The sequence below is a fragment of the Aphidius gifuensis genome, linkage group LG1 (genome assembly GCF_014905175.1).
Source record: "Aphidius gifuensis isolate YNYX2018 linkage group LG1, ASM1490517v1, whole genome shotgun sequence".
NCBI lineage: Eukaryota > Metazoa > Arthropoda > Insecta > Hymenoptera > Braconidae > Aphidius > Aphidius gifuensis.
In genome coordinates this window covers 2,351,918-2,379,099 of record NC_057788.1, presented here as the reverse complement: position 1 = coordinate 2,379,099, position 27,182 = coordinate 2,351,918, and the positions used below count along the sequence as shown (strand labels likewise).

The 27,182-nt window shown below is 22.8% G+C and overlaps 1 protein-coding gene across 1 annotated transcript in view; it reads right to left on the bottom strand.

The window, feature by feature from the left end:
• Positions 1–2,465: 2,465 nt before the first annotated feature.
• The window catches only part of LOC122860888 (homeobox protein aristaless-like), a 54,459-nt gene continuing 29,742 nt past the window's right edge, over positions 2,466–27,182 (bottom strand). The window contains exons 2-4 of the mRNA XM_044164938.1: positions 15,541–15,919; positions 10,306–10,351; positions 2,466–4,250 (exon numbers count right to left, since the gene is read on the bottom strand). Of these exons, the coding sequence (XP_044020873.1) occupies positions 3,576–4,250; positions 10,306–10,351; positions 15,541–15,919 (1,100 nt within the window). The 3' untranslated portion in view covers positions 2,466–3,575. The remainder of the gene's footprint in view (positions 4,251–10,305; positions 10,352–15,540; positions 15,920–27,182) is intronic.

The window sequence follows — 27,182 nt, the reverse complement described above, 5'->3', positions numbered from 1 at the left end:
AAAAAAAAGTTATTTTGCTTTTTTTTTCGTCAATTACTAAGTACTATTTTACACCAAGAAAATCATGAGCAAAAATAATTATATTTTTAATCATAAGATAAATTAAAAAATATAAAATATTAGCTTTACGAGGTGCCAAGGTGTTTTAAATTATTACAATATTAAAAATATATAATTTTTTTTTTTTTTTTATATATAAATGTCTTTTTTTAATAAAAAATTTTCTCACACAAGGTGAAAACCGCAGACACAAAATTTTCGACCACATCAGACAAGTATTGTCGGTAAAATTAACTGTTAAAAAAAATATCTAAAATTATTTATATTTAAGTAAACAATATAAAAAAAAAAAAAAATTATAATTATAATCAATTGTGATATATATTTTTAAACAAAAAAAAAAGAGCTTTTTCATCATTTAAATTTTTACGCCCAAGCAGGTGGACAAATTATCTACATTATTTTGTATTTTTTTTTTTTTTTTCATTAAAGTCTTTTAGAAATGGTTTTACTTTTTATATAGAATATAATAACGTCGGTGTGTCTGCTTAAAAGAGAAGATGATATACCTACACAAAAAAAAATAAAAAAAAAATATATTTTAGTTGGAAAAAAAAAAGAGTTGAAAAATTAAAAAAAATGAAAAATCAAAAGGGTTGGGTTGTTGTAAACAGTAGGGTTGTATATGTAAAATATTTGATGTATATATGTGTATACACAGAAGGCCACATGATGCCGGTGTAAATGCAATCAAGAAGGCCTCAATTAGACCGTCACGCCGTGCATCCCTCATCTTCTATATTGTTGCCAGTATTTCTCTACTACTCATCTTATCCATTTTAACATCCACACAACATCCCAACTCACGTGTACATGTATACATTTAAAAAAAAATATATATATATAAAAAATAATATACACTCTACTCGCCAATTCTCATTATCCATATATTTTTTTTTTTTTTGATTAATCCACCCTCGTTTTTCACACTCAACAAAACATCCGAAAATAATAAAAAAAAAATATAATTTTAAATAAACTTTTATGTACTTTGTATAAAAAAAATAAAAAATAAAATTAATCAGATATAAAAAGATAAAAATATACTTGAATTAAAATTATATACAAATAATTTTTATGAAAAAAAAAAAAAGGTGTAGGTGATATTGTTGCTGGTACGTGGTAAAGGGTTTTTTTTTTTTTGTTTGGACATGATTAGCTGTGCTTTAAACGTTAAAATAATATACATAAAAATATTAAAATTGTTGATATATATGTGTGTGTATAAAAATTCATGAGTCTTTTGGAGGCAGTTATTAGGTGACTAGAAAACGGGCGTAAAAAAGTCTACCCCTGTAATGATGGGTCTACTAACTAACCGAGGTGAATGCCGCTGGCAGTGCTCCTGTCTTTTTACAAACTTAAATTTTTTTTTTTTTTTTTTTCAAATACTTTATCGTGTGAATGATCAACTGAATTTACTTGTATTAAAATTAATAATTTTTATAACGTTGTTATTTGTTAATGTGTATCAGTAAAATAACACTACCAATGATCAAATTTATTATATTTTTATTTTTTAAATTAAACTAAGGACAAGATATTAAATTGAAAAGAAAATATTTATAGGTGTTGCTTGGTGTATACCTTGAATCATGAGGTATTATCAAAGGTGTTTTTTTTTTTTGTTTTTTCAAGAGTATATTTTAAGGTTGAATTATTTTTAAGAATTTTTTTTCATCAGAATTATAATCGTGGTTTATTAAATACTCGTCGAGTAAGCTTGGCACTTGTTAATTAACTTTACGAGCTTTAATGATTCAAGACTTGTTTTTTTTTTGAAAGAATTTTTTTTTATTTTTATATCTTTTGCAGTCTTGTTTTTTTATTATTTTTTTTGCTCAACTTGTCGCATTAAAATGGTGAAATATTTAAATAAATGAGATCGAAGTATGGGGCGTGTCCAACGGTGAATGTACATGGTGCCTCATTTCCTCAGCTCTATTACTGTTACATTTATTTAAAAATATTATTTTTTATTTATTTATATATGAGTTATTTAATTTTTTTATATTATTTATAAATTACAAGCATCTATTTATTAAATTGACGGATCTAGTTCTTTTGCGATGTATGAAAAACATATTTGTTAATGTCTTATTCTTTTTTTTCCCTCTTTTTTCATATTGCTATCAATATCATATTAAAATGTCATTAAGATTAACCACAGGATGTGTTTTGTGAAAGTATAACATGAAATTTATAACACTCATATTTAATGTTTATATATATATTCTTTTTTTTTTTTGTTTTTATTATTTTTACAGTTCTTTATTTACTTGTTTTTTATAATTTTTTTTTATTTTAATTTTTTCATAATGTCGCAATGAAATTATAAAATAATTAATGACAATATTTTATAAGGCATTTTTGATAATCTTTTCTAAATATATTAACATCTGAAATTTTTTTTTTCCATGCAGTTATATTGTTTTTTTTTTTTTTTGCAATTGTTATTTATTTTTTTTTGCGTTCAAGTTTTTTCAAAGATACAAGTAAAATTAATTAAAAAAAAAAAGAAACTAATACACAAATTAAAAAAAAAAAAAACATAATAATAATAATAATAATAATATTTACATTATGTAAAATTATAAACATTTTTATAGTCGTTTTTATTTTTATATTTTAAAATTAAAATTGATATTTGTATTTATTTATTTTTTTAAACTTATTGCAAAAATTTATTTATTATGTAACAATGTAATTATTATTTAATTGTTGTTTAATATTTTAAGTATAAATATTTTTGAACATATAAGTACGTAAATAATAATTTTTAATATTAAATTTATAATTAAATATATATTGCTTTGAAGCATTTTCATCATTAATTTTTTTCATCACAATGATGAGATATGTTTGTTTATTTATTTAATTATATAACTATTATAATTATCCTCAAACGATCAAAAATTTCACTAGCTAGCTGGACATTTTGCATACCCAAATATCCAATTCATTAATAAATTTTTCTTTTTTATAAAAAGAAGAACAATGATTTAATCAAGTCCAGGAAATTAATTTTGTTTATACAGTTCCACTGTGATAAATAAACTTTTTTTTTTCTAAAAAAAAAAAAGGCAAAAAAATATTTCCATAAAAAAAAACTTACAAACTATAAAAAAAAAAATCACTTTTAAGTAAATTTATAAAAAGAAAAAGAAAATAATAATTATTATAAAAAATAAAAACAATAATAATAAGAGTAAAAAAAAAAAAAAAACACTAATTAACAATGAAATTGAGCAAACAAAGAAAAAAAAAAATAAAATAACGTAGAAAATAAAAAAAAAAATGTTAATTATTAATTTTAAATTTTTCCAATACAAAAGTTATATTAAATCATCAAATTAATTATCCACCAGATAGCCCTGCTTTTGGTGATAATATATCAAAATCAATATTCATCCAAACAAAAGAGAAAAAAAAATAGCTCAATTTCAAAATTTATAATTTTTATCTTATTATTATTAAAAAAAAAAAAAAAACCAACAAAAAATATTTAAAATCCTTCAACTAATTGGATCACCATTTTTTCTAAGCATTCCATGAAGATGCATTTCATATTCCCTGGCTTTATTACGAAGTGATGCAATGCTATTTGATCGTCTGTCAAGATCAACACCACTATTTGGTGAACCAGCTGGTGAACTTGTTCCAGTTGTTGTTACTGATAATGGTGGTAAATTAATAATTGATGGTGCTGATAAAATTGATGGCACAACAGGTTGAGGTGAATGTTGTTGATGTGTTTGTGATGATGGCTGTGATGATGGTTGTTGTTGTTGTTGTTGTGATGAAGGTGGTGGTGCTGATGGTGGTGGAGTTCTTATTGTTTTTGGTCTTTGTGCAGCAGACATTGATGCTAATAATGATTGAAATGATGCTGCTGATGGATATGACATTGACATTCCTGGTGGTAATAATGGTGGTTGGGCACGATGATAATGATGACTTGGATAACCAGCACCAAGCATTGGACCATGACCAAGTGGTGGATATCTAAATGCTTCAAATGGTTTACGCAATGTAAAACCTCCTAAATGTGCAAATGGATTTGGTAATGTTGGTGCAACAACTGATGATGGTGGTGCTCCACCAGCATTTAAATATGGATTATATGGATGACCTTGGGGACCAACTTTTTCCTGCTTCCGCCATTTAGCCCGACGATTTTGAAACCAGACCTGAAATAATAAAAGCAAATTTTATATTATCATTATTTTTTGTTTTTTTTTTTTTTCTTTTTTAAATATAATATGGACATTATGGTTCATTCACGTTTTAGGTGTAGATGATAGGTTACAATATATTTTTTCTTTTTCTTTCAGAATTATATAGGATAGTTTTTTTTTTTTTTTTTTTTTATGATTTGAAGATTACTGTCTTCCGGATTAAATTTTATGCATGAAGGTCTCCTGGAAATATATTTTACTTCTCTTTCATCACAAGTTAAAAGACACAAATTTATATAAATAATATATATATATATTCTCCGAAGTTATCCTTCAAATTTTTGAGAATATGATGGGAATTTTTTTGTAATACTTATCTTGGAAAGTTATTGCAAAATCATGGGATTTTGGATGAGAAGGTGACGTGTGCTGTACGGTTTTTTTATATATATAATTTTTTATTTATTATTTATTATTATTACAGTTTTTTTAGTTTGCTTTTTTAGCAACTGAAAATAAGAAAGGGACGTAAGATTATAATGTTTTGGTTGAATTTCTGGTATGATCTTGTTGCCCGAGGGAAATGTTTACTCAGTGAGGGAATATATTTTGGTCGAAAAATATATAAAAATGAGTAAACCGTTGAAGATTTCTTTTTTTTTTTCATCATCCACTTAACATCTTTTCCCTTTTCTTTAACATTTATTATTTTTTAATCTTGTTATACTTTTTTTTTTTCAATATTTAAACCACCTGATTCGTAAATATTGCCGTCTTTATTTATTAAATGCATTCTCATTTTTTTTCCACGCTAAAATTTTACAAGTAAAAGATAAATTATTGTTATTTTTTAAATCTTTTTCGCTGACCATTTCTCGTCAGTTTCCAAGTCAAGAGACCCTCGTAAAATTCAATATTAATTTTATTTTTTCATATTATTTCTACCTCCAACAACGAACTAACTAGTTCATAGTAATATTATAGTTATTTAGCAGTTTATTATTTTGGGTCATTGAACTTTTATATATTTTTCAGATTGAAAAAGAAAAAAAAAGATTTCTTTCCTGTCTCTTTTGTAAAATACAACTACATCGTCGTTGCAAGTTTTTTTTTTTTATTCTATATTGTTTGTCATCCGCATCGTCAAGATTTTAAACTTCAAATTTTTATGATACTTTTAAGTAAAAAAATACTAATAACAAGTAAAGGTAAAAGCGTAACAATTTAACATTGACTTTGACGTTTCTTCGAAGAGGATACTCTAATCAGTTCAACAGAAGTTACAATTTCTACAGCTTTTGTTTCCCCGCGTTCTTTGAATCATTCACTTTATATTTCATCTTGTCTGTATATAAAATTTTTTTTTTATCCTTATATAATGTTTAAATGAAAAAAAAATATAAATAATATCAGAAGAAAAAAAAACATTTTTATCAAGGCCAATATAGGAATAAAAAAATAAAATGAATCAAATTTTATAAAAATTTTATGAACAACTAAATCGTGACGGTTGTTGGGTTGGACATGCCGGTACGAAAATGCAAACAAATGTAAAATCTCTGAACCGATTTGTACTTTTTTTTTTTTTTTTTATTATTTTATTTTAATATAAATAAATGGGCAAAAAAAAAAGTGAAATCACAATTTTATTTTATTCTATTCTTTAGCCCTAAATTTTTTACGATTGAAAGAAATAAAATGAAAAATAAATAAAAAAAATACAATAAGAGTTCGACGCGTGCGGGCGTATCTCGTGACAGAACGCAATGAATCCAACGGGGTTTATTCGTCAACAACAATTCAACTTATCCAATCATCCACGGATGTATAAAATATATAAAATATATTGTGGAATTGTATAAAGGTAACTGCGGGATGGATGCACCTGCGCGGAATTTAAAATTTGTCTTACCAATCATTCCGAGAATTGAAATTGAACTCTTTTTTAAAATTTTCATTCTTCTTGAAATAATATAATTTTAGTGGCTTTAAAATATTTCACAAGAGCACATATATATAGCCCAAAGTATATATTTATTTATTTTTCTTGAAAAATAAAATTTACAGTGATGTAATAAGAAAAAATAATTTTTTTTTTTTGATGGAAAAAAAAAGGTCTGTCTTTAAACAGACAAACAGTCTTGTCTCCATCATCAGGTAATTCATTTATATAGTTTTAAAAAAATTTTTTTTTTGTTGATTGACTAATGTCTGATGGTTCATCTATAGTCTATCTATCTTTAGTCGACGAAAAGTGGATTAAAAAAAAAATGATGATGTATAAAAAATAAAAAATTAAAGTGGGAGAAATTAAAGTTGAAATCAAAGGATTGCCGCTGTGTTGCATGGCTTCTTAGAATATTTTGAACCGACCAAAAGGACATTGTAGCAAAGTCACGGTCATCAGTCGACCAAACATCATCATGATGATGCTTTACTTTTAATTTATATTTGTACAAGCAATCTGTTTTTTTTTTTTTTCTCGATGATTTAACTCTTCTCAATTTAACATACATCATCAATAAATTAAAATTACCAAAAAAAATTGTTAAAATTAAAATTAATATAAATTTTTTTTAATTTAATTAAATTTTAAAATACATATTTATATATTAAACAAATTTTGAAAAATTAAATTTATTACAAATATATTAAAATTAATAAATAAAAAAAAAAAAAAACTAGTAAATTAAATATATTTTTTTTTTTGAAATTAGTGAAAATTAAAATTATGATAATATTAAAATTTAAATAGAAAAAAAAACATTAGAAATTTGTAAAAATATAAATAATAATATTTGAAATTAATTTTGTAAAATAATAGATAAATTAAATGTTTTTTTTTATTTTTTATTTAACTAATAAAGATTGATAAATTAAAAAAATAATTTTTAAAAATTTAGGGATAATATTAGCCACCCATTGTGAAGTGGATTGGTGGCACAGCAGGTAACTAAACATTGGATGGATTTAAAATAAAATTAACCAACGCGTTTTTAAAAACCAAAGTCAATTTTACTTTAATTGCAGCACATTAATTACAACAGCCGGCGGCATTCGAGACGTATTATCCATTCGATTTGTACGCAAGATCACCCAGGTATAACGATCGTTAATCCATCGAATCAATCTTTATTTATTTTTATTATAAATTTTTTTTATATAATTAATATTTTATATACTTTATTTTCTATTTTAAAAACTAATTCTGCATCATCGATTTAACGCACGCGATTCATCAACAATATCAAAATTCAAATTGAAAATTGTAAATTGATTGGCACAAAATTAAATCGATAAAACATAACATTTGTATAATAATATTATACAAAATCAACTGCTAATGTACACTAATTTAGACATAAATATATTATATAATAATTATTTCATTAATTAAATATCAATAATGATAACAAGGAAAAATTAAATTAATTTTACATAATACTTTTGTGTCAGTTAATTATATTATATTTGAATTGTTTTATATTCTGTATATAACTCAAGTACACACGTAATTTTATTTGTCGAATAAAATGTAATTTACATTTATCAAATTCATTTAATCTTGGTTTTGTAATATATAACATAAAAATAGACAATTACACCTGGACTTTAAACACGCAAACAAAAAACTTTATATAAAATTCACGCTCAACACCTTTTTTCGCAAAATTCATTTAATATTTTATTTTATATTATTATTATAATTTTTAAGCACTTTTAAAAAAATTCTTCGCACTGTTAAATTTCATATTAAAAATTCATAATTTTTTATTACTCTTAATTTTTATATTTATCAGTTATTTTATCTATATTAAAATTATTTTTTTTCTTTCTATTAATTTTTTTAATTTAATTTTTATTTATTTATTTATTCAAATGCCAATTGTTTTACGATGAATTGTATATTTTTATAAATTCAATATATATATATGTGAAAAGTTAATTTTCGATCTTTCAAACGAAAAATGAAAAACACGCGATGTTTCGTGGTTTCCCAGAACCCCCTCGAACCATCATGTGCCTCGTGGAAAGATGCGCACAGACAACACACAACTTTAAAATTTATATGTATATAAAATAACTTTTGGATATATAAAAATTGCCGACAAACGAATTGAAATGTCTTTTGGACATTTTGTACTATATACATGGACCACCACGAATGAGAAATTTACTTTTTCATCAACCATATGAGAATCCTTTTTTTTTTTCTTTTAATTTTAATTTTAAATCCTAGGTATTTTGGAATGCGCGGGAGGATTCTACGAAGACATTACACACATTAAATAATAGTTAAAAATGTTAAAAAAATTATTATATTAATTAAAATATCATTTGTAAAATATTTTAATTTGTTATTTCTTTTTTTTTTTACATCATCATAATTAAATGATATATAATTCTCAATTGCACTTGCTGACAATTCAAATTTATATTATATTTTTTTTTTGTATTTTGAAATTTAATTTATATTAAGCCGTGACTATCTGAATACTTATCACAATATTGTATGTGTGTGTTGGTGGTTTGTTAATATTGAAACAATGCAACGAGTAAAAATTGCATGGTGAATGGTCAGTAGACCCTTTGTGCATCAGTTTTATTTAGCTCAGTTATATTCAAAGAAATTATTAACACAAGACCACGATGCGTGTCATTCTCCCAACTAAGTGGTTCTCATTATAATTTTTTCATAATTTTTTATATTTGCAATATAAATTTTATATAACGCAAATTAAAAAGAAAAATCATTTTTTTTTTTTTCATTTTTATTATAAATTGACAGGTAATTTAATCGATATATTTACACTGCAACATTGTGTATTAAGATCATTAAAATGATGTCAATATAAAATTGAAAAAAAATATATATTTTTGAATTAAATCGGTCACGAATGTTGCAAAGACTAAGAAGTCACGCGATTGATTGTTGCTTGAAAATTATATTTAAAAAAAATCCAGTTACAATTAAAATACAGTTAGTTATCGAAAAAGTGGGGGACATGTATATTTTTAAAAATATATATATTTAAAAAAAAAGACGAGAGTCCTGATGAGAGGGAAATACAAGAGTCCAGAAAAAGGAGAAAAAAAAAAAAGGGTAAATTAGTATAGAGAGAAATATAATAAAAATAAAAAACTTACAAGCAAGTCGCTTTGTACATTTACTGAGAATAAATTAATTTAATTGAGAAAATTAGCCGGCTGTTCACGCAATAAATATATATAAAAATAAAAAATATAAAAATATATATAATTTATATCATAAAATTCACATAATTTTGCATATTTTCCAATGAAATTTTTCCACCTGATGCATTACATGTTAAACAATGTTGCTTACAAAGTTGTTGATGGCTTTGATGGACATGATTTTATTTAAAATTTAAATTACATATATAAATTCATATAAATGGCTTTTTGTTTTTACATAAAAATTAGAAATTTTAGAAAAATTTAATACAAAGAAAAAATCAATTTTAATTGAAGAAAATATATATTTGTTTGAAAAATAAAATTAAGATTTAAGTGTTGGTTGAATGGAATTTTCAAGAAGTCAATTATCAAAATTAAATGTCAGATGTGGGATGATTATTTGTTATGCAAAAGAGGAAAAAAATAATATTAAAATTTTTAAATTTCCATTTGTTTTTTCCTTTTCGATTTTATATATATGAAAAAAAAAAAAATAAAAAAATTTCTATGGGTAGTTTAAATTTTCATGTGAATGAAAAATATAATTTTTATTTTTTATATTATTTTTTTTTTTATTGTTTTCAATATCTCAATGTAATCATTCATTATCAATATAACACTTTTTTTATTATAATTTTTATTTTTTGCTTCCTCAAAGTTGTTAATAATTTATATTTACTTGATTATATTATCCGGCCAAGGTAAAACTATCGACAGTAAATAATCAAGTTATTACATTATGATGTTACATCTTGTATAATACACACACACACATACACATACACATATAATTATTAATATTGTAGAATAAATTTTTTTTTTTATTTTTTATATATTATTAATGAAGTTTTATGTTGCATTAACTCACCTGAATGCGAGCCTCAGTAAGACCAATTTTCATAGCAAGTTCTTCTCTGAAAAATAAAATAATAAAATTAAATTATAAATAAATTAATAATAATAATAATGAAATAATTAATTTATCAATTTAATTAATATTGTGTAGGTATATTTAATTTTAAATATTTCTTTGTTTAATTTTTTTAATACTCAAAACGATTTAATGGGTTTTTTTTTATTTTTTTTTAAATTAGCTTGAGGGATAATTTCGGTTTTTATTTTTCGATAAATTGGCCTGAAAATATTCCACGAAATTGAGAGATTTTAAATCTCAGTGATTACCGAACGGAAGCTAAATTTTTGAATTTATAAAAAATTATAACTTTGATATTGGAAGATAAATTGTTTCATTTTTTTTTTTTCTATTTTTTAATCGAATAATGTTAGCTCAGTATTTGAATAATAATATTTATATTTCATTTGCAATTAATAATTAATTTATTTTGTTCTAATTTTTTTTTTATTTCAAGACTATTTAAAGCGATTAATTAAATATGTGTATAAGTATAAATGGAAATAATTTAAAAATGAGATAAATGAAAATTGTTTTGCGTGTTAAAATGAGTTTGTTACATTTAAAATTAAAAAAAAAAAAAAAAAGTGAATTTAATTATATATTGATGTTGATTTGCCACAACGCCAAACGTTAAATGTTACTTCACGCCCGAATGAATTTGGAAAAGCGGCTTGTGGAATAAATGACAGGGGACCGTATCCGTCCATTGGAGATATTGCGAATTACAAGGAGTTTTGCCGTCTTTAATCTATATATTTTTAAAAAAATTTTATTTTCATTAACTTGTTTTATTTTTTTCAAAATCAACAATTCCACTTGTTTTTTTGATGATTTAAAATTTTTATTTTTTAAATGAAAAAAGTTAAATTCAAAAATATAAAAAACCTTTTAATTATACAGTTTTTATATTTCTTTAAATTTAATTTTATTAATTTACAGTGTAAAAGGAAACGAACGATAAAAACTATATATGGTATTAAAATTGCTCAAAGGATTTCTCCTTTAATTTACTCGCGGCACATAATGTGTCTTAATGATTACCCACGTGATTGCAATTTTCACTGAATTATTAGTCTATTTATCGCTCTATATTTTTAAAATTAATAATAATTGTATTAAAATAATTTCTAATTTTATATTTCTATTTATTTCAATTTATATTTTACATGCGTGCATAATTTATTTATTATTATATTGATATTTTATTTTTTTTGAAATTTAAATTATTCAATGAGTCATATTTTTTTTTTGCACGAGAGTATATATATGAATTTAAAAATTCCGTATATGCTAAAACTTTACAACTTAATAAGATCACGAATATTCGCGGTTAGACGCGGCAATTCCTAATTATCCAGTTCGTATTTAAACCACAAGATAAGGCTCGAAGTAGCCTCAATTTTTCGCACTTGACTTGGTTTTTTTTTTAGCACGTTTGATCATAATGTCCTTCGTGTTAATTTTATATAAATTTTTTTTTTTTAAATTATATTTTTTATTACATTCAACATCATTCATATAAATATATAAAAATTAATTTAAAAAAATATTCAATTAAATAAATCAATAAATAATTCGACAAAAAAAGAATTAACAAGTTTTGAAAGATTTAATGTTTTTTTTTTTTACTTTTCAATTTTATATATTTGAAAAATAAAAAAAATATTATTTCGAACAAGAGAAAGGAAACGTCACGTCACCACAATATACAGTCTTATGGTTGCAAATTGTATAGAGGTTATACTTGCTGGTAATTTGTGTAATTGTAGAACAATTACATTATCTAATTAACCCATGAGGTCAGAAATATACCAACACAAGTATCTATCAAGTTGTATATAGAAAATATACATGTATAAATATATAAAAAAATATATATAAAAAAAAGCAAGAGGGAAAAGAGGAAAAATCCGTGATTGTCTCACTGTGCAATGGCGCAATCTTAATTATGATTGTTTGACGCCGTTGTTGCCGCGTGCACGAGAATTTCAACTGGGTGAGTACCAAGAATATAACGGATGAGAATAACAAGACTTTTACGAGGCACTTTGCTTTTTCTCTTATCTTTTCATGAATTTTTTTTTTTTTTTAATTTCATTATTTGTTGTTATTATTGTTATTATTTTCACGCATTTTTTTTTCCTAATTTCTTGACAATTTTCTGTATAAATATTGAAGTCAAGAAAAAATAAATTTCACAACTTTAAAATCAAACAATTTAAATTAAAAATTAAAAAAATATAATCTATTATTATTACTAAATTATTGGAGTATTATTATTATTATTATTAAATGCACTAAATTAAATTGCATAATTTTTATTTTATTTTTTTTTCGTTCTTTATTTTGAGTTTGTAATTTTTATTTTTTTATTTTAGTATATTTATGTATACCTATGTATTACATATCGAGTACTCAAGTAGAGATGAGGTGAAATGAAAGAGGCGGTAGAGCATCGCGAAATGGGTGCCCATGGCCAGTAGCTGAATCGAGTAAATGCGTGCGTAATGTGCGCTTAATACGCGTATGCTGTAGAGAGTCAATTACGGATTGGCCACGCTACCGCACCAATCGGACGAAGGATGGACCATATACCAACGAAACAGACACACAACCAGTCTCATACCTGCCACCTTTTTTTTTTCATTTATTTATTTTATTATCATTATATATTACAATTTATTTGTCTTCACGTTTTTTTCATTTTATTTTTACTCAATAATAATCTTTCGCCTCCTTGGTGCATTTTATAAAACGAAAAATAATAATAAAATTTAAAATACGAGATACAATGTAATTTAATAATACTATGATTTTATTTCCGCGATAATTTCAATGAAATAACTATATAACAATTTTAAATGTGCACCTTTCATATAAAAATAATTTTTTTTTTTTCTCTTTTATTAATCACAAGCAACATCAAGTCATTCGAGTTAACGCACCCATGACCTTGTTCTTACATTCGCACGTTTCAATTACAAAAATTAAAACAAGAATAAAAAAAAATATATATATATAATAAAATACATTAAAAAAATTTGAAAAAAAGAACAATGAAAATGAAAAAAAATTACAATGAAAAATTAAAAAATTTTTACAAAACAATAAACAATATATAATAATTATAATTATTGGTATAGAGGTATTGAAATTTAAAATTATTGATGTGAATATATAGCGTTTAAAATATAATGAAAAAAAAAAAAATATATAAAAAGGGGGTTAAGAGAAAAATAAAGGGGGTGCCTCGGTAGCTCATGCATGCAGTTGTAGTTTGGTTTATAATCTAAATTAGATCTTGAGTGAGTGAGAGTCTTGCACAGTAGTGTTTGGTATAATAATAATCGATAAACGTCATGCTTCAACAAAACCATCGATCCTTTCTCATCAACAACATCAATCGCAAAGTAATTTATCTCTTTTTGTTTTTTAAATATCAAAAATAAAAATAACATATTTAAAAATTAAATACAGCAAAGTCTAATCAGTAATCACGTATAAATTATTGCTTTAAATATATTACATAAAATAATTATAATAATATTTAAAAATATAAATTATTATTATTAAAAATTACACAAAATAAAAAAAAAAAATTTTTGAAATTTAATAAATGAAAAAATAAAATTTTTAAATAAAAAAAATACATCAATTTGTTAACTGCAAATAAATTATTGTAATTTATTAAAATTAATTAATAAAAAAAAATTAAAATTATATATAAAAAATGAATTTTTAAAGATGAAAATAAGTTTTAGAAAAAAAAAATATTTAATTGCAAATATAAATATATAATGAAGTATATGTAAATATAAAAAATAAAAAAATAAAAAAATGTTTTATATAATGACAAAATATGTTAATTGAATTTTCCGTAAATTAATGCGCGTCACAATCGATGTTGATTCGCGTCATTTAAAGTTGTCGTATAACACGGCTATAAGTATTAAAAACTATAGATATATATTTATTATATATACATAATAGCACGAGCGTTGAATATGCATTAAAACCGGTGGGTCTAGCCAATAAACTCGAACGACCATAAAATCCAATTAGCTTGCTAAAAACTATGCCTTTACGAATCGTTCGAGCGCGTCGAAGAAACTACGATGATTAACTTGTATTGTATACAAGCACTTATATTAATAAAAAATAAAATAAAAAAAACTATGTATATAAAATTTTAAATATAAAAAAAAAAAACCTCCGTTTAATAAAAACAATAAATAATGCAAAAATACAAACAACAAATTAAATTCTTTTTTTTTTCTTTTATAAATTATAATTTTAATTTAAAAAAAAAAAAAAAATACAAAAGTACGGAAAACAAAATTGAATAAAATATAAAAAATATTTAAACAATTGATGATGTTCTCATAGATGTGATTAAAATCTAAAATAGATTTTTACCGTGATAAAATAATCTTGGGAAAATAAAAATGGATGGATTTGCATGGTCAATCATTTGTAATTTGAAAAAAAAAAAATCATTATTCCCCTTATATATATTTATCCATTAATTGCAACGATTTTATTAAAAGTAGACTTAATTTAATACACATGCATATTTTATATGATGTTGTTGTGTAAAAGTTGGAAAGCTATTATGAACGATTACACTACTATTAGTTATACCAAACCGGGTGTTTTCTCATCGAAGGGATAAAAATTATAAACTCGTATATGAAAGAGTTCAAAAACCACGAGGAAAAAAAAAAAAAAATATAATTAAATAAATAAATGTAAAATAAGATCAAGTTAAAAATGATAATAATAATAATAAAAGGTTTTATGATAAAAAATAAAAAAAATAAAAATTGGGTATACAGATTGCTTTTTGCACACTGTCTATTGGCGCCTTTTATATATCATCAACTTGATAGTATATAAAATTTGCATAACGACCAAAGATGCGCGTGATGATCATACAAGCCCTCGAGGAGAAAAACACGCAAATGATTTGTTATTTTATGCTGTTAGTATAGCCAATTTTATATAAAAATAAAAATTAAAAAATTAAAAATATAATTAATATAAAATTAGATAAAACACAAAACGTTTATATATGTATAAAAAATATTTATAAATATAATTTTAGAATTAAATAGATGTACTAAATTTAATGATTAATTTATATAAATAATTTTTTAAATAATTGAAAAATTAAAAAAAAAGGCTTACCTTGTAAAAACATCAGGATAATGAGTTCTTGAAAATGCTTTTTCTAATTCTTCAAGTTGAAAACTAGTAAATGTTGTTCTATATCTTCTTTGTTTTCTTTTTGGTTGAAAATCATCATTTTCAGCTTCACTTTCTGGACTTGTTGGTGCAGCACGTTGATGATGACCATCATCATCACCACGTGTATCATCAGCTGTTGAAATACCCATTTGATTTTGATTTAATTGTGTTTGTTGTTGATGAATTTGAATATGTCCAATATGTCCAATTTGTTGATGTTGTTGATTTTTATGTTGTTGTTGATTTGTATTTAAACTACTGTTGCTGCTTGCAGGGCTTGTCTGTGAGACGGCCTCACTGCTGCCACGCCCTGAATTCTCTACAACAAAATATAAAAAAAATATAATTTAAATTAAATATGATAATTAAATGATCTGCTATGTATTAAAAACAACATTTAAAATACAAAAAGCTATAATTGAATTTATCAAAAAAGAAATATAATTTTAAATTAAATTAAAGACATAAATTTACTTGAAAAAATTCAATAATAATATACTAGAAAGTATATTAATCAAAATTTTATTAATCATCATTAATGTAAATAGATCAAGATGTTGGATTAATTTACATTCAAATTTATTATCTCATATATTTATTACACTATATAATTATACATTATTTTGTTTCTAATTTAAAAAAAAATATATTTAATTCAACACGTATTTTTATTTTGCAACATATATTATCATTCTCTCTCAATTTTTGTAATTACAATTTTTTATATAATTAATGATTATTAGTCGCGGCTACATACCTCCTAATTTCACTGACGTGTATATACATTTTATAAATTAATATAATACATATATAAACATACCGATAAATTGGAAATTGGAACAATGAATAATTTAGATCAACTTTAAGATATTATAAAATAAAAAATTTTAATTATTATCCACAAATATATAGGCTACTTTCGTAAATACTTATTTAAAAAAAAAAAAAAAAAAAAATATTAACAAACGGATAAAAGTGGTTTCCTTATAATTTTGATTAAAATAAATTTACCCAAGTTTCCTCAAAAAAATAATCACAAAAATAATCACAAATTGTCAAAGATAAAATATATTAAGATAAAAAATAAAAAACCACACTGATAATAAATTACAGCATAATTTCTATCACAAAAAAAAATAGACAAAAATAATAATAATAAATAATAAGAGATGTAAGAAAAACACTTGCAAGTGGTGGTCACTGCGGGTTCCTTTCACCGACCTTGCCGACGGAGCTAATGATCCAACTGAGAAATTATATATAAATATACAAATATACAATCCAACACCTCACGTTTTATTTTTAATATTAACCCTTTTTTATTATTATTATTTTTATTCATTTTTCATCATCTGTTTCACCATCAAGATCTTCTATTTGTATATTAAAATGTGCACATATATATATGTACATAAATAAATAAATAATCGACACACAAATAAATTATTATTTATATGAATTTGTGTGTGATCCTATCAGTTTGATCAATCGACCAGATCAGACGCTTGATCATGCGGCGACGGTACAAATAATAATCGTCACGGGCACGCGACAAATTTTTTTATTCACGAATCACGAGATCATCAAAAAATCAATGAAATACCACTGTGTGTGTTTGTATATTATTATAAATAATTTTTCATGTTAATAATAAAATATAAAAAATATATAATAAATAAAATTTTATTCTCTAATATAATCATAATCACATCGTTCAATTTTATAAACATAATTACATTAATCTAATGATTAAATTATAAAAAATAAAATAATGAAAAATTTATAAATAATTTTATTTGCTTGTTGAATAAAATTAATATCCAGTGAGTTTCATTATATTTTTTTATTCTTTGCAACATATATGAATTTCAATTGATCAATAATTACTGATTTATTGGCATGTAAATTACTTGGGTAATAAACTAATTAGCCAAGTCATTGCCGTCGATTATTAATATATATAAATAATTTTTCAGCTGGTTTTATATGGATTTTTTTTTTTTTCTTCAAGTGCATCGATCCCTTCAGGCGTGGATATCAGACAAGCCGGTGTATATCCATTTACAGTAAATATTGTTAATGTAGATATAAAAATAAAAAAAATCATACTTGCTAATTCAAAGCCAGGCTAATAGACGCATCAATGCGTACCATGACAAGAGCCATGTCGTGTATGAACGATCATTGCACAAGATAACGTCCAAGCAATTATATAAATTATCAGTAATTTTTATTTTTTATTCTACCCGCGTTTTGTTGTTTTTGTTACATGTATTTAACTTAATATTTTATTTATTTATTCGGTGTTTTTTTATATTACTTTGAGTTTCAAATACGACATTGATAGGAAATGATAGATACACTAAATTGCTTACCATCCGTGTGTATATTTCATGTTTTAAGACAATGAACGGAAATGATCTTTATCGATGAATAAAATTGATTTCTTTCATCACTTTTTAATTTTTAAGATTTATCAATTTTTTTTTTTTAATTTTTTTGTAGAAAGATACCAGTTGAACAAGTTAAAACAACTTGATGTTTATGAAAATTACTTGATTTATGTATTTTTCAATTTTAATAGATGTAAAAAAATAAATTTTCTCTCCTTCAATAGTTGATGCAAGAAAAAAAAATACATCAATCAATATTCATGAAGTATAAAAATGTTGAAAAAATTATATCAAAACAAAAACGAGTATTTAAAAAAAAATAACCATAGAAAATTTTATGGTTGTTTATTAAAAGAAAATTTCACAGTGTCTATATAACAACTAATTTCTAAGTTCACTGATTTTCTCAATCTATCAAGAAAGCATCCAGACTAGAAAGCTAAAAAGAAATAAATTAAAATAAACTAAATACGCAAAAAGAAGAAGGAAAAAAAAATATATTTATGCGAGTTAGTCAATGTTGCTTGTGTACGCGTGTTAATTATAAAAAATTTACTGTCAACGTTAAATGTTGAGTTTAATTAGAAAGCTAATGGATCACAGATTTAGCAAGTTTATATGTATTAACACGTATCTACACACTTGAGATTATAATCCAAATACATGAAAAAAAAAAAAAATAAATAATCACAAGCATCAGTCACACATGAATAATACAAAAATAAATTCAATTACGCAAGAGACAAGAGGCATTTAATTGGTTTCTGTAAAATAAAAAAATAAAAAAATTTAATTAATGTATTAATGTGTGTGTATCGCAAAAGCCAAGATCATTCAAACTTAATTTTTTAACCCAGATTAAAGTCAATCTCATGATTAATAAAACAACTTTTTTTTTTAAATGAAAAAAATAAATCAAATTTAAAAATATAATTAATTAATTTTTATAAATAAAAAATACTTGCAAGTAATATTTTATATAAATTTAATACATTAATTTGCATTGAAGTTTATCAAAACGTGGGTGAATATAAAATAATAATATTTATTTAACAAATATAAAACAAGGATAATTATGTTGTAAGACAAACACATTGGCATTTACGATCGTTCGGTTTGTTTCAAAGTACAGTCGTTAGATTTTGCCCCAAGGAAATTTTTTTTTTTTTTACCTCTCTCACCTCTGCCCCCTTTATAAATCAAGTTTGTCAGTGATAAAATATACACACCGATATCAAATAACAATTTGATATTATAAAATTACTTGAACTAATTTAAAATTATAGTAAAAAAAAGTAAAAAAATCATTGAATAATTAAAAATATAATTAAATATTAAAATGATATGAAATTTAAAAATATTAATTTTATATATTTCATACACAATGTAATGAATCAAAAATGAGATAATATATATTGGTAGATTGATTATCACACGTGTGATCAAAGCACTGATATCGATTAATGATTTTTTAAACCAGTTATTTTTATTTTTATTTTTTTTTGGATCAATTATCGTGTAAATACAATCATAAATTAAATGTAAAATTATTTTTTCAACAATTTTAATTTATTTTTATAAATTAATATTTTTAAAATCAGCATATACAACAAGTAAGTTATTATACTACACATTTAAAAAAAAAAAAATAAATAAACGTCACACACGCACGTGTATAATGTTAAATTGATTTTCAAAGCGATTCGATATACCTCGATGATAAGTATCCCACTCGTCATGATTAATAATAATTTTTTTTTTTTTTTTTTAATTTTTTCCTCTCTCTCTCTTTGTTGATTATTATTTATTTATTTTTTCATCGGTTTGTCCACGACATAATAAACAATGTTTTACACCTGAGTGAAGATTTTTTTAATTTATTTATTTCAATTAATTTTAATTTTCATTGTGCTGGGTATTTAATTTTTTTTTATTTCAATTTTTCATTTGTTCATATATCATGAATATTAAGTATTACATGGATATCAATATAAATACAATTTTCAATTAATTAATTAACTAAGCAAGATAAGCAAGAAGTTATTATGTTGTTAAAATTATTTGTGTTAAATTGTATAACGAATCGATAAATACGATAAATTATAAACAATAAATATTGTATATATTTATTACAGAAGCTCAAGGAATACTTGTATTTATAATTAATTTTTAATATTTATTATTTAAATTTTTTTTTTTATTATTATTAAATATTTTTTTTATTATTATTTTTCATTTTGTGATTTAGTACTTTCTAATTTTCAATGAGTTGCAGTAGCAAATCATTAATCATTTTCCAGTTGAATTAATCATGTCGATTTACCTATATTTTATGTTTAAAGAACGTAATTTTTTTTTTTGTATTTGTTATTTAATTTTTCAATATTTTTTTTAGTTCATCAATATACTTGTCTTTGACGTTAATTAATATTTGTTGTATTGTAAATTTATTTAATATATATAAATTCCAGTTCATGATTTATGGGATTTTTAATTTCACATTGCATTTGGTAATTCTACTGTTGTGCAATTCCACTATGTTTCTATTTTCTCAGTATTCATCTGATTATTTTCTAATTTTATTAGAATTTCTGTAAATTGCAAAATTAAAAAATAAATAAAATTTCAATCATTCCATTATCCATAATCACATTAACGATGAAATAATTTTTTTAATTTAATTTTTAATTGTAAAATAGAGAATAATAATTTAAACAATATATTGAAATTTATATTTTTAATAAAATTTTATCAACAAATAAATTTCATAGTAAATAATTTTTATTTATATATATTTTTCATTGGCGCCAGAGAAAATAAATGCACTTATTATCTTTAAAGAAAAAAAAATGAAAATATTATTACAGATATGCACCATTCAGAAATAATGGTTAATGCATATGCGTGTTTATGATTTGTTTTTGTTTTTTTTTTTTTTGTTATTTCCTTTACTTGAAAAAAGAAAATAATGTTTTATTTTATCTTCATTTTAATTCACAATCTCACACAGCAACTTCTTCTTCTCATCTTCTTTAATATTACCAAATGAACTGGTTGAGAAGAGGATGGTGACGGTTGAGGTGTGTTGTGCAAAAAAGGCAATGGAAAATTAGCTGTGCGGTGGCAGGTAGTGGTTATCTCTCGAGTGAGCTCCCAGTTAATGACAACCCCTGGTCAAAACGCGAACGACCTGCCTTACATTTTTACCTCAGCTGTCTATCCAATTTTTATTACATTTATTACATATGCAAAAAAATTTTAAAAAAATAATTATAAATTAATAAAACAAACAAAAAAAAAATATATAAATAATTAAAAATAAATTGATAATTATTTATTATTATTTTTTAGAATAAATAATTGTGAAAATTAATGTAAAATTAAAGGGCTTGGTTGCAAGAAAAAAATAAAAAGTTGTTATAAAAATTAAATGAAATTTATCAAATTTAGAATTTAAAAATTCAATATTATAATAGAAATAAATTTTTTGAATAAAAAAATTTAAATACCCTTTTTTAAATGTAAAATTTCCTGTAAAATAGTACTCTAGTTATTTTGACATATTGAAATATTTAAAAGATAATACTAATTGCAATAAAACATATTAAGAAAGGTCAGGGCTCATCGAACAAGCTCGCATATCATTTATCTCAATCAATCTAATAATTTTATTTTATATTATATTAATGCTTTCACTTTTCACATCTCGTAATTACACTTGCACACGCACCATAAGTTTTCCTTCGATATACTATCTTCATTTACTTATCAGCAATGTATCAACTCGTTAAAAACAAATTAGTAAAGTGAAAAATAAAAAAAAATAAAACACTAAAAAATAATAATAACAAACAAAAAAAAAGAGTAAATTAATCATAATGATAATATTTTTCTCACAGTGTTGTTTATTTTATTTATTCATGACAGCACACACAAAAGCTATAAACATATCATGTGGGAAAAATAAAAATATTTGAAAATAAAATAATAATTGAAATCGAGCCCTAGAGAATTCAATTTATGGAAGATTAATTATATATAAAAGGATAATACATAAGTTAACAAGTAAAATGTCTTTATCAACAAGCTTCAAATGTTTATTATTAAAAACTTGAATTTAAACATTAGCTCCATAATAATAGATTGAAAGAAAACAAAGGTACATTGATGCCAATCAATATGTGAATTGAAATAAATATAGTTATAAGGTATGAGGAAGAAATATTATCGACACAATTGGAGTTGAAAAAGACATATAAAGTTGTTGTTAATATGGCACCTGGTGTGCATTAACGAGCAACTTTTATATGTATTTTATAAAAAAAAAACGAAAAGCGTATATATATTTTACAGTTTTATATGATGTCATTAAATGGTAAATTGTAGATTACTTGTAATAAAGTTATAAAAAAAAAAAAAAAAAAAACACCAGCAGCAGCAACAGATAACTGACAAATAAATATACAAGTTATATATTTGAAATTTGAAATAATCCAAAAGAAAATTGAAATGTTCATATAAGCGGTAAAGAGTAAGAAATATATCACTAATGTCGTGTATAGACATACATCAGACTCTTTAATTCATGAGGCAATATGTTTTAGTTGCAGAAAAAAAAAAAAAATAATTTAAAATGAAGAAAAAAATATTGGTAGTAAAACAAAGTTAAATGACAGTATAGATATACTTTTAAAAATAAGTTGAATTTAAAAAAAAAGAAGGAGATTCTACATGGTTAATTTAAAAAAAGCACATACAACTGTTGGTATTCCACGAAGACAACCATGTTGGGTGAACGAAGACACCTGTGTTGGCTTTTATGGACAACCTGTATACAACATGTTTTTTTAAATATCAATTCCATTGTTGATCATCATCACGTATTAAAAAAATTACAAATTTTTTAAACATTTATTTCAATTGAAAATAGCTAATACATAAAAATAAAAAAATCAAATTTTATCAATTGATTTTTGGGTTTTTTTTTCAACTAAATTAATTTGAAAATTAATGGAAATTAAAAAATAATAAAACAGAAAAGATTTTTTTCATGAAAATAAAATTTAAATGATTATTTATTTGAAAAAAAAAAATTATTAATTGATTAATTGATAATATTTATTAAATAAAATTAATGAATTTAAAAAATTTTAATTTTTTTATTTTAATGATGAGTAAAGACAGCAATTTAAAAAAATAAAAAAAATACCAAACAATTTATAAACAATTGAGATGGCAATTTTACAAAAAATAAAAAAATTTTTTTAAACAGAATTTTATTTGACTGACCACCATGAAGATTTTACACGGAATTGACTCGTCGCGCGAGAGCATCAATATCTTGGGTATTTGTATAGTTGCTGTTGTTACTGATGTCCTTTTGACAAAGATAAAAAAAGTATAAAAATCATAAAGAAAAAAAAAAAAAACAAATAAATAAATATAGCAAAGAAGAGCCGACTGCAAGTTTATGTTAAATGGATTAGACATGGGAATGCAAGCTTTGGATGGATTGCCAGTCGTTTCGAGGGAGTCAGACCGCGCGACGCGTTCCAAGAACGACTCGAATCGCACTCCTTTAACTAATAAAAAAATACAAAAAAAAAATAATACATATATACATTTTACATGTATGTTAGCTGGTGCATCATCGTTGAGTATTTTTATCATATATATACGACTGAGTATCCAACCGATTCTACTCTCGGTTATAAGAAAAATAAAGATTTGTCGCAGAAGGAAACGAAACGAAAAAAAAAACCTTTAAAAAAACTCAAAAATAAAAAAGAAGATGAGCCAGAGGAAAACTTGAGAATGTCGATCGAGGGCACCTGCGATTTCTGATTAACAATTTGACATCTGGTTCTTAACTTTAAATGAAAACAAAAAATTAAATAAATGAATATAAAGATTTTTTTTTTTTTTTTTCAAATACCATGAAAGAAATTTAAAGGAATTAATCAAAAGAGATAAAAAAAAATATATATTAAATATATAAATATAAAAACTAGATGGTATAATAATTGAAATCGTTGAAGAATGTGGAATGGACATTGATCAATGTTTAACGCCATAAAAGTAGTTAAAAATTGAAAAAAAAATTTTTTTTTTATTTATCAATTTTTAAACTATTATATTGGTATTTTTATTTTATTGATCTTGGATTAATAAATTTTATGATTTTCTATTATTTTTATAAAAATAAAAATATATTTATTTGTTTGTTTTATTATTTTTTTTTTTTTTGAATTTTTAAGTCAATTTTTATTTATTTGATTTTTGATCAGGTTAAATTCCTACGTGTGTGCTCCAGAGAATATTTTTACATGGACATGACTATTTCTTTTGATGTTTTGTTGACTTCTTGGAATAAGTATGGAAGATTAACCCGTCAAAGATTTCAAAATGTGGACCAATTACACTGGTTCGTTGTTGTAAAAATAAGGGAAGAAATAAAAAAACCTAAATACTTTTGATGATGAAAAATGAAGAAAAAAAAATAATTCTTTTTGCATTATATATACTGTATGAAATTAAAAATTTTTAATTGTTTTTTTTTTGTTTTAATTGTATAGAGTATATATTTATTTACAAAGTTTTTCATTTTGTAAAATATATGGACAATTATTTTGTATTTTTTATTATTTTAGGTCGAATATTTTTGTGGCGACACAAATGACTGGATTTCCAAACGACGATGGTGGTGGCGCCTGTCGCCTCACTATCGCATCAACAGTTAATGTGCTTGGCATGTTGAAGATTAATCCGACGCCAAAGAACCACTTTCCCAACTTTCAATTTCTGAATCATCAAAATGACCAAAAAGACATTAAAATAAAAAATAAAAAAAATTAGAAAAAAAAAAAACTCCCAAAGTCAATAAAAGAAAAACATAAAACTCTATTAATCTTCTATTAGTTTTTCTCAATAGATAAAACAATAAAATATTCAACAAATTTATACTTTCAATAATGACAAAAAATTAAAAATATCTAATCTTCACAATACCTAATAAATAAACAAATAAATATTAATAATAATTTATTTTTTAAATTTTTTAACTGTAAAAATATTTTTTATTTTTTAAAATTATGTGAAAATAGAAATATTAGCGAGTACAATGAGAATGCTTAAAATATAAACAAAGGATATCCTGGCAAATAATATAAAAATAATTGTTTTAAAATTTTAAAAAAATATAAACTCAATTTTAACGGTAAAACACTATTTACTCCAAAAAAAAAAAAGCAAAAAAAAATGTCATTTAATCTTCGAAAGATGTGTCATTTAAAAAGCTAAAATCACACTATATTATTATATAAAAAATAAATATAAATTAATAATTAAATTTACTTAATAAATAATAATTTTAATTAAGCATAAAATATTATATTTGACACGATGATACAAGTTAATTTATAATCTCATTAACCATATCAACAATTAATAAATATGTTTTTATTATTATTATAATTATTATTAAATTTTATGAAATTGAAATGTTGAGTTAATCCGGTATGAAAGGTGAGTGTAGTTCAAACGTGCCGGTGTATAAGAATGTCAAGGGTGTCGGTTACGGGGGATCCAACGAAAATTACTCGATTCCAACGTCCCAGTCACGCCAGTATTCTCACTAATGGTCTTTAATTGTGTGCCACTCGCAATTGCTATATACATGTTTATATTTATTTATATTTACCTTCTCTCTTATTTTTATTCATCAACAATTCAAATGAAATTTAACATTACATTCTACTATTATATGCACCTTCACAATTTTATTATATTATTAATTTTACAATGTCTCTTGTCTAAATAGAAAAAAAAAAATTACAAATAAAATAAATATATCTGAAAGAGACAGAATAAATTAACAAACCAACTTTTTTATTTTTTCAGCGCATTGTGACATCGAATTAAGATAATCGCAATTATGAAAATTGAATAATAATTGCAGGCACATAATTATTATTGCTATGGTAAATTCCTGCTTTTTAATTTTAATTTTTTTTTTTCTTCTACAGATACATACACATACACACGTGAAGTATATTATTTAATATCTGCAAATATTAATTTTATTTTAAAAATTAAAATAAGGTCCCCGAAAGGGAGCTGTATGTGTTTTTTATTTTTATAATCTTATATGATGATCTTAATTATAAATTCAACGTCGTTGAAAATGCAAAAACAATGGACATGAAAAAAAAAATTATTTAAAAATGCACAATGTATAAATAATGATGATGATAATTCATTTTAATATTAACCAACACCCATAAGAAATTAATTTCATGAAAAAAAAAAAAAAAATTATCATTCTAATGATTTAATACGCGCGTAATAAAAATAAGATAATTTTTTTATTATATTTGAATTTTTATTGTTATTATTTTTAAGTTTTTTTTTTTTTTCATAAAAAGTGTTGAGTATAATTTTTTAATAGGGATGTACTTCCGGTATTGTACATGTATTGTTACTCTGTTGAATACATATACGGGCGGACGCAATAATTTTTTTTATATATTTAAAAAAAAAAAAAAAAGTTTTTAGTTACGCAACGGGCATCACTTGGACACTGCTGCGGTGCCTAATGCGATTAAAAAAGCATAATGATTACTATCAATTATTAACAATTATCCAAGGACAAAAAAAATATATAAAATATATAATTATAAGTCATTAATCAACTTGCCGCTATGACAAAGACGTGAAATTAATTTTTTATTTTTTTTCAATTTCAAATAAAAAAATTTGAAATTCATTATCTATAGATTTTTAAATATACTTTCATAATTATTTATTCAATTATTTATTCAATTTATAATTATTGTAATTTGTATTTATCGAAATTATATCGAGTTGATAATTATTGCTAATAATTTTTAATTAATTAAATTATTTGAAATTGTTTTTTTTTTTTTTTAAATAATTACTGAATAAGTGAATTATTATTTTTGCATAATTATTATTTATTCAAATTAATTGTTATGTCTTTTTTTTTACCAGGAATATGTTATTAAATGATTTTTTAATAACAATCGTCATTATTATTATGAGAATTTTAAAACACGTGTGTATGAAGCGTGGATAGATTGATATCCATACAAATTTTTTTGTATTCGCAATTCAATTTAATAATTGGATGTGACATTGTTGATAATTACATTTGTTTGGTGGATGTAAATA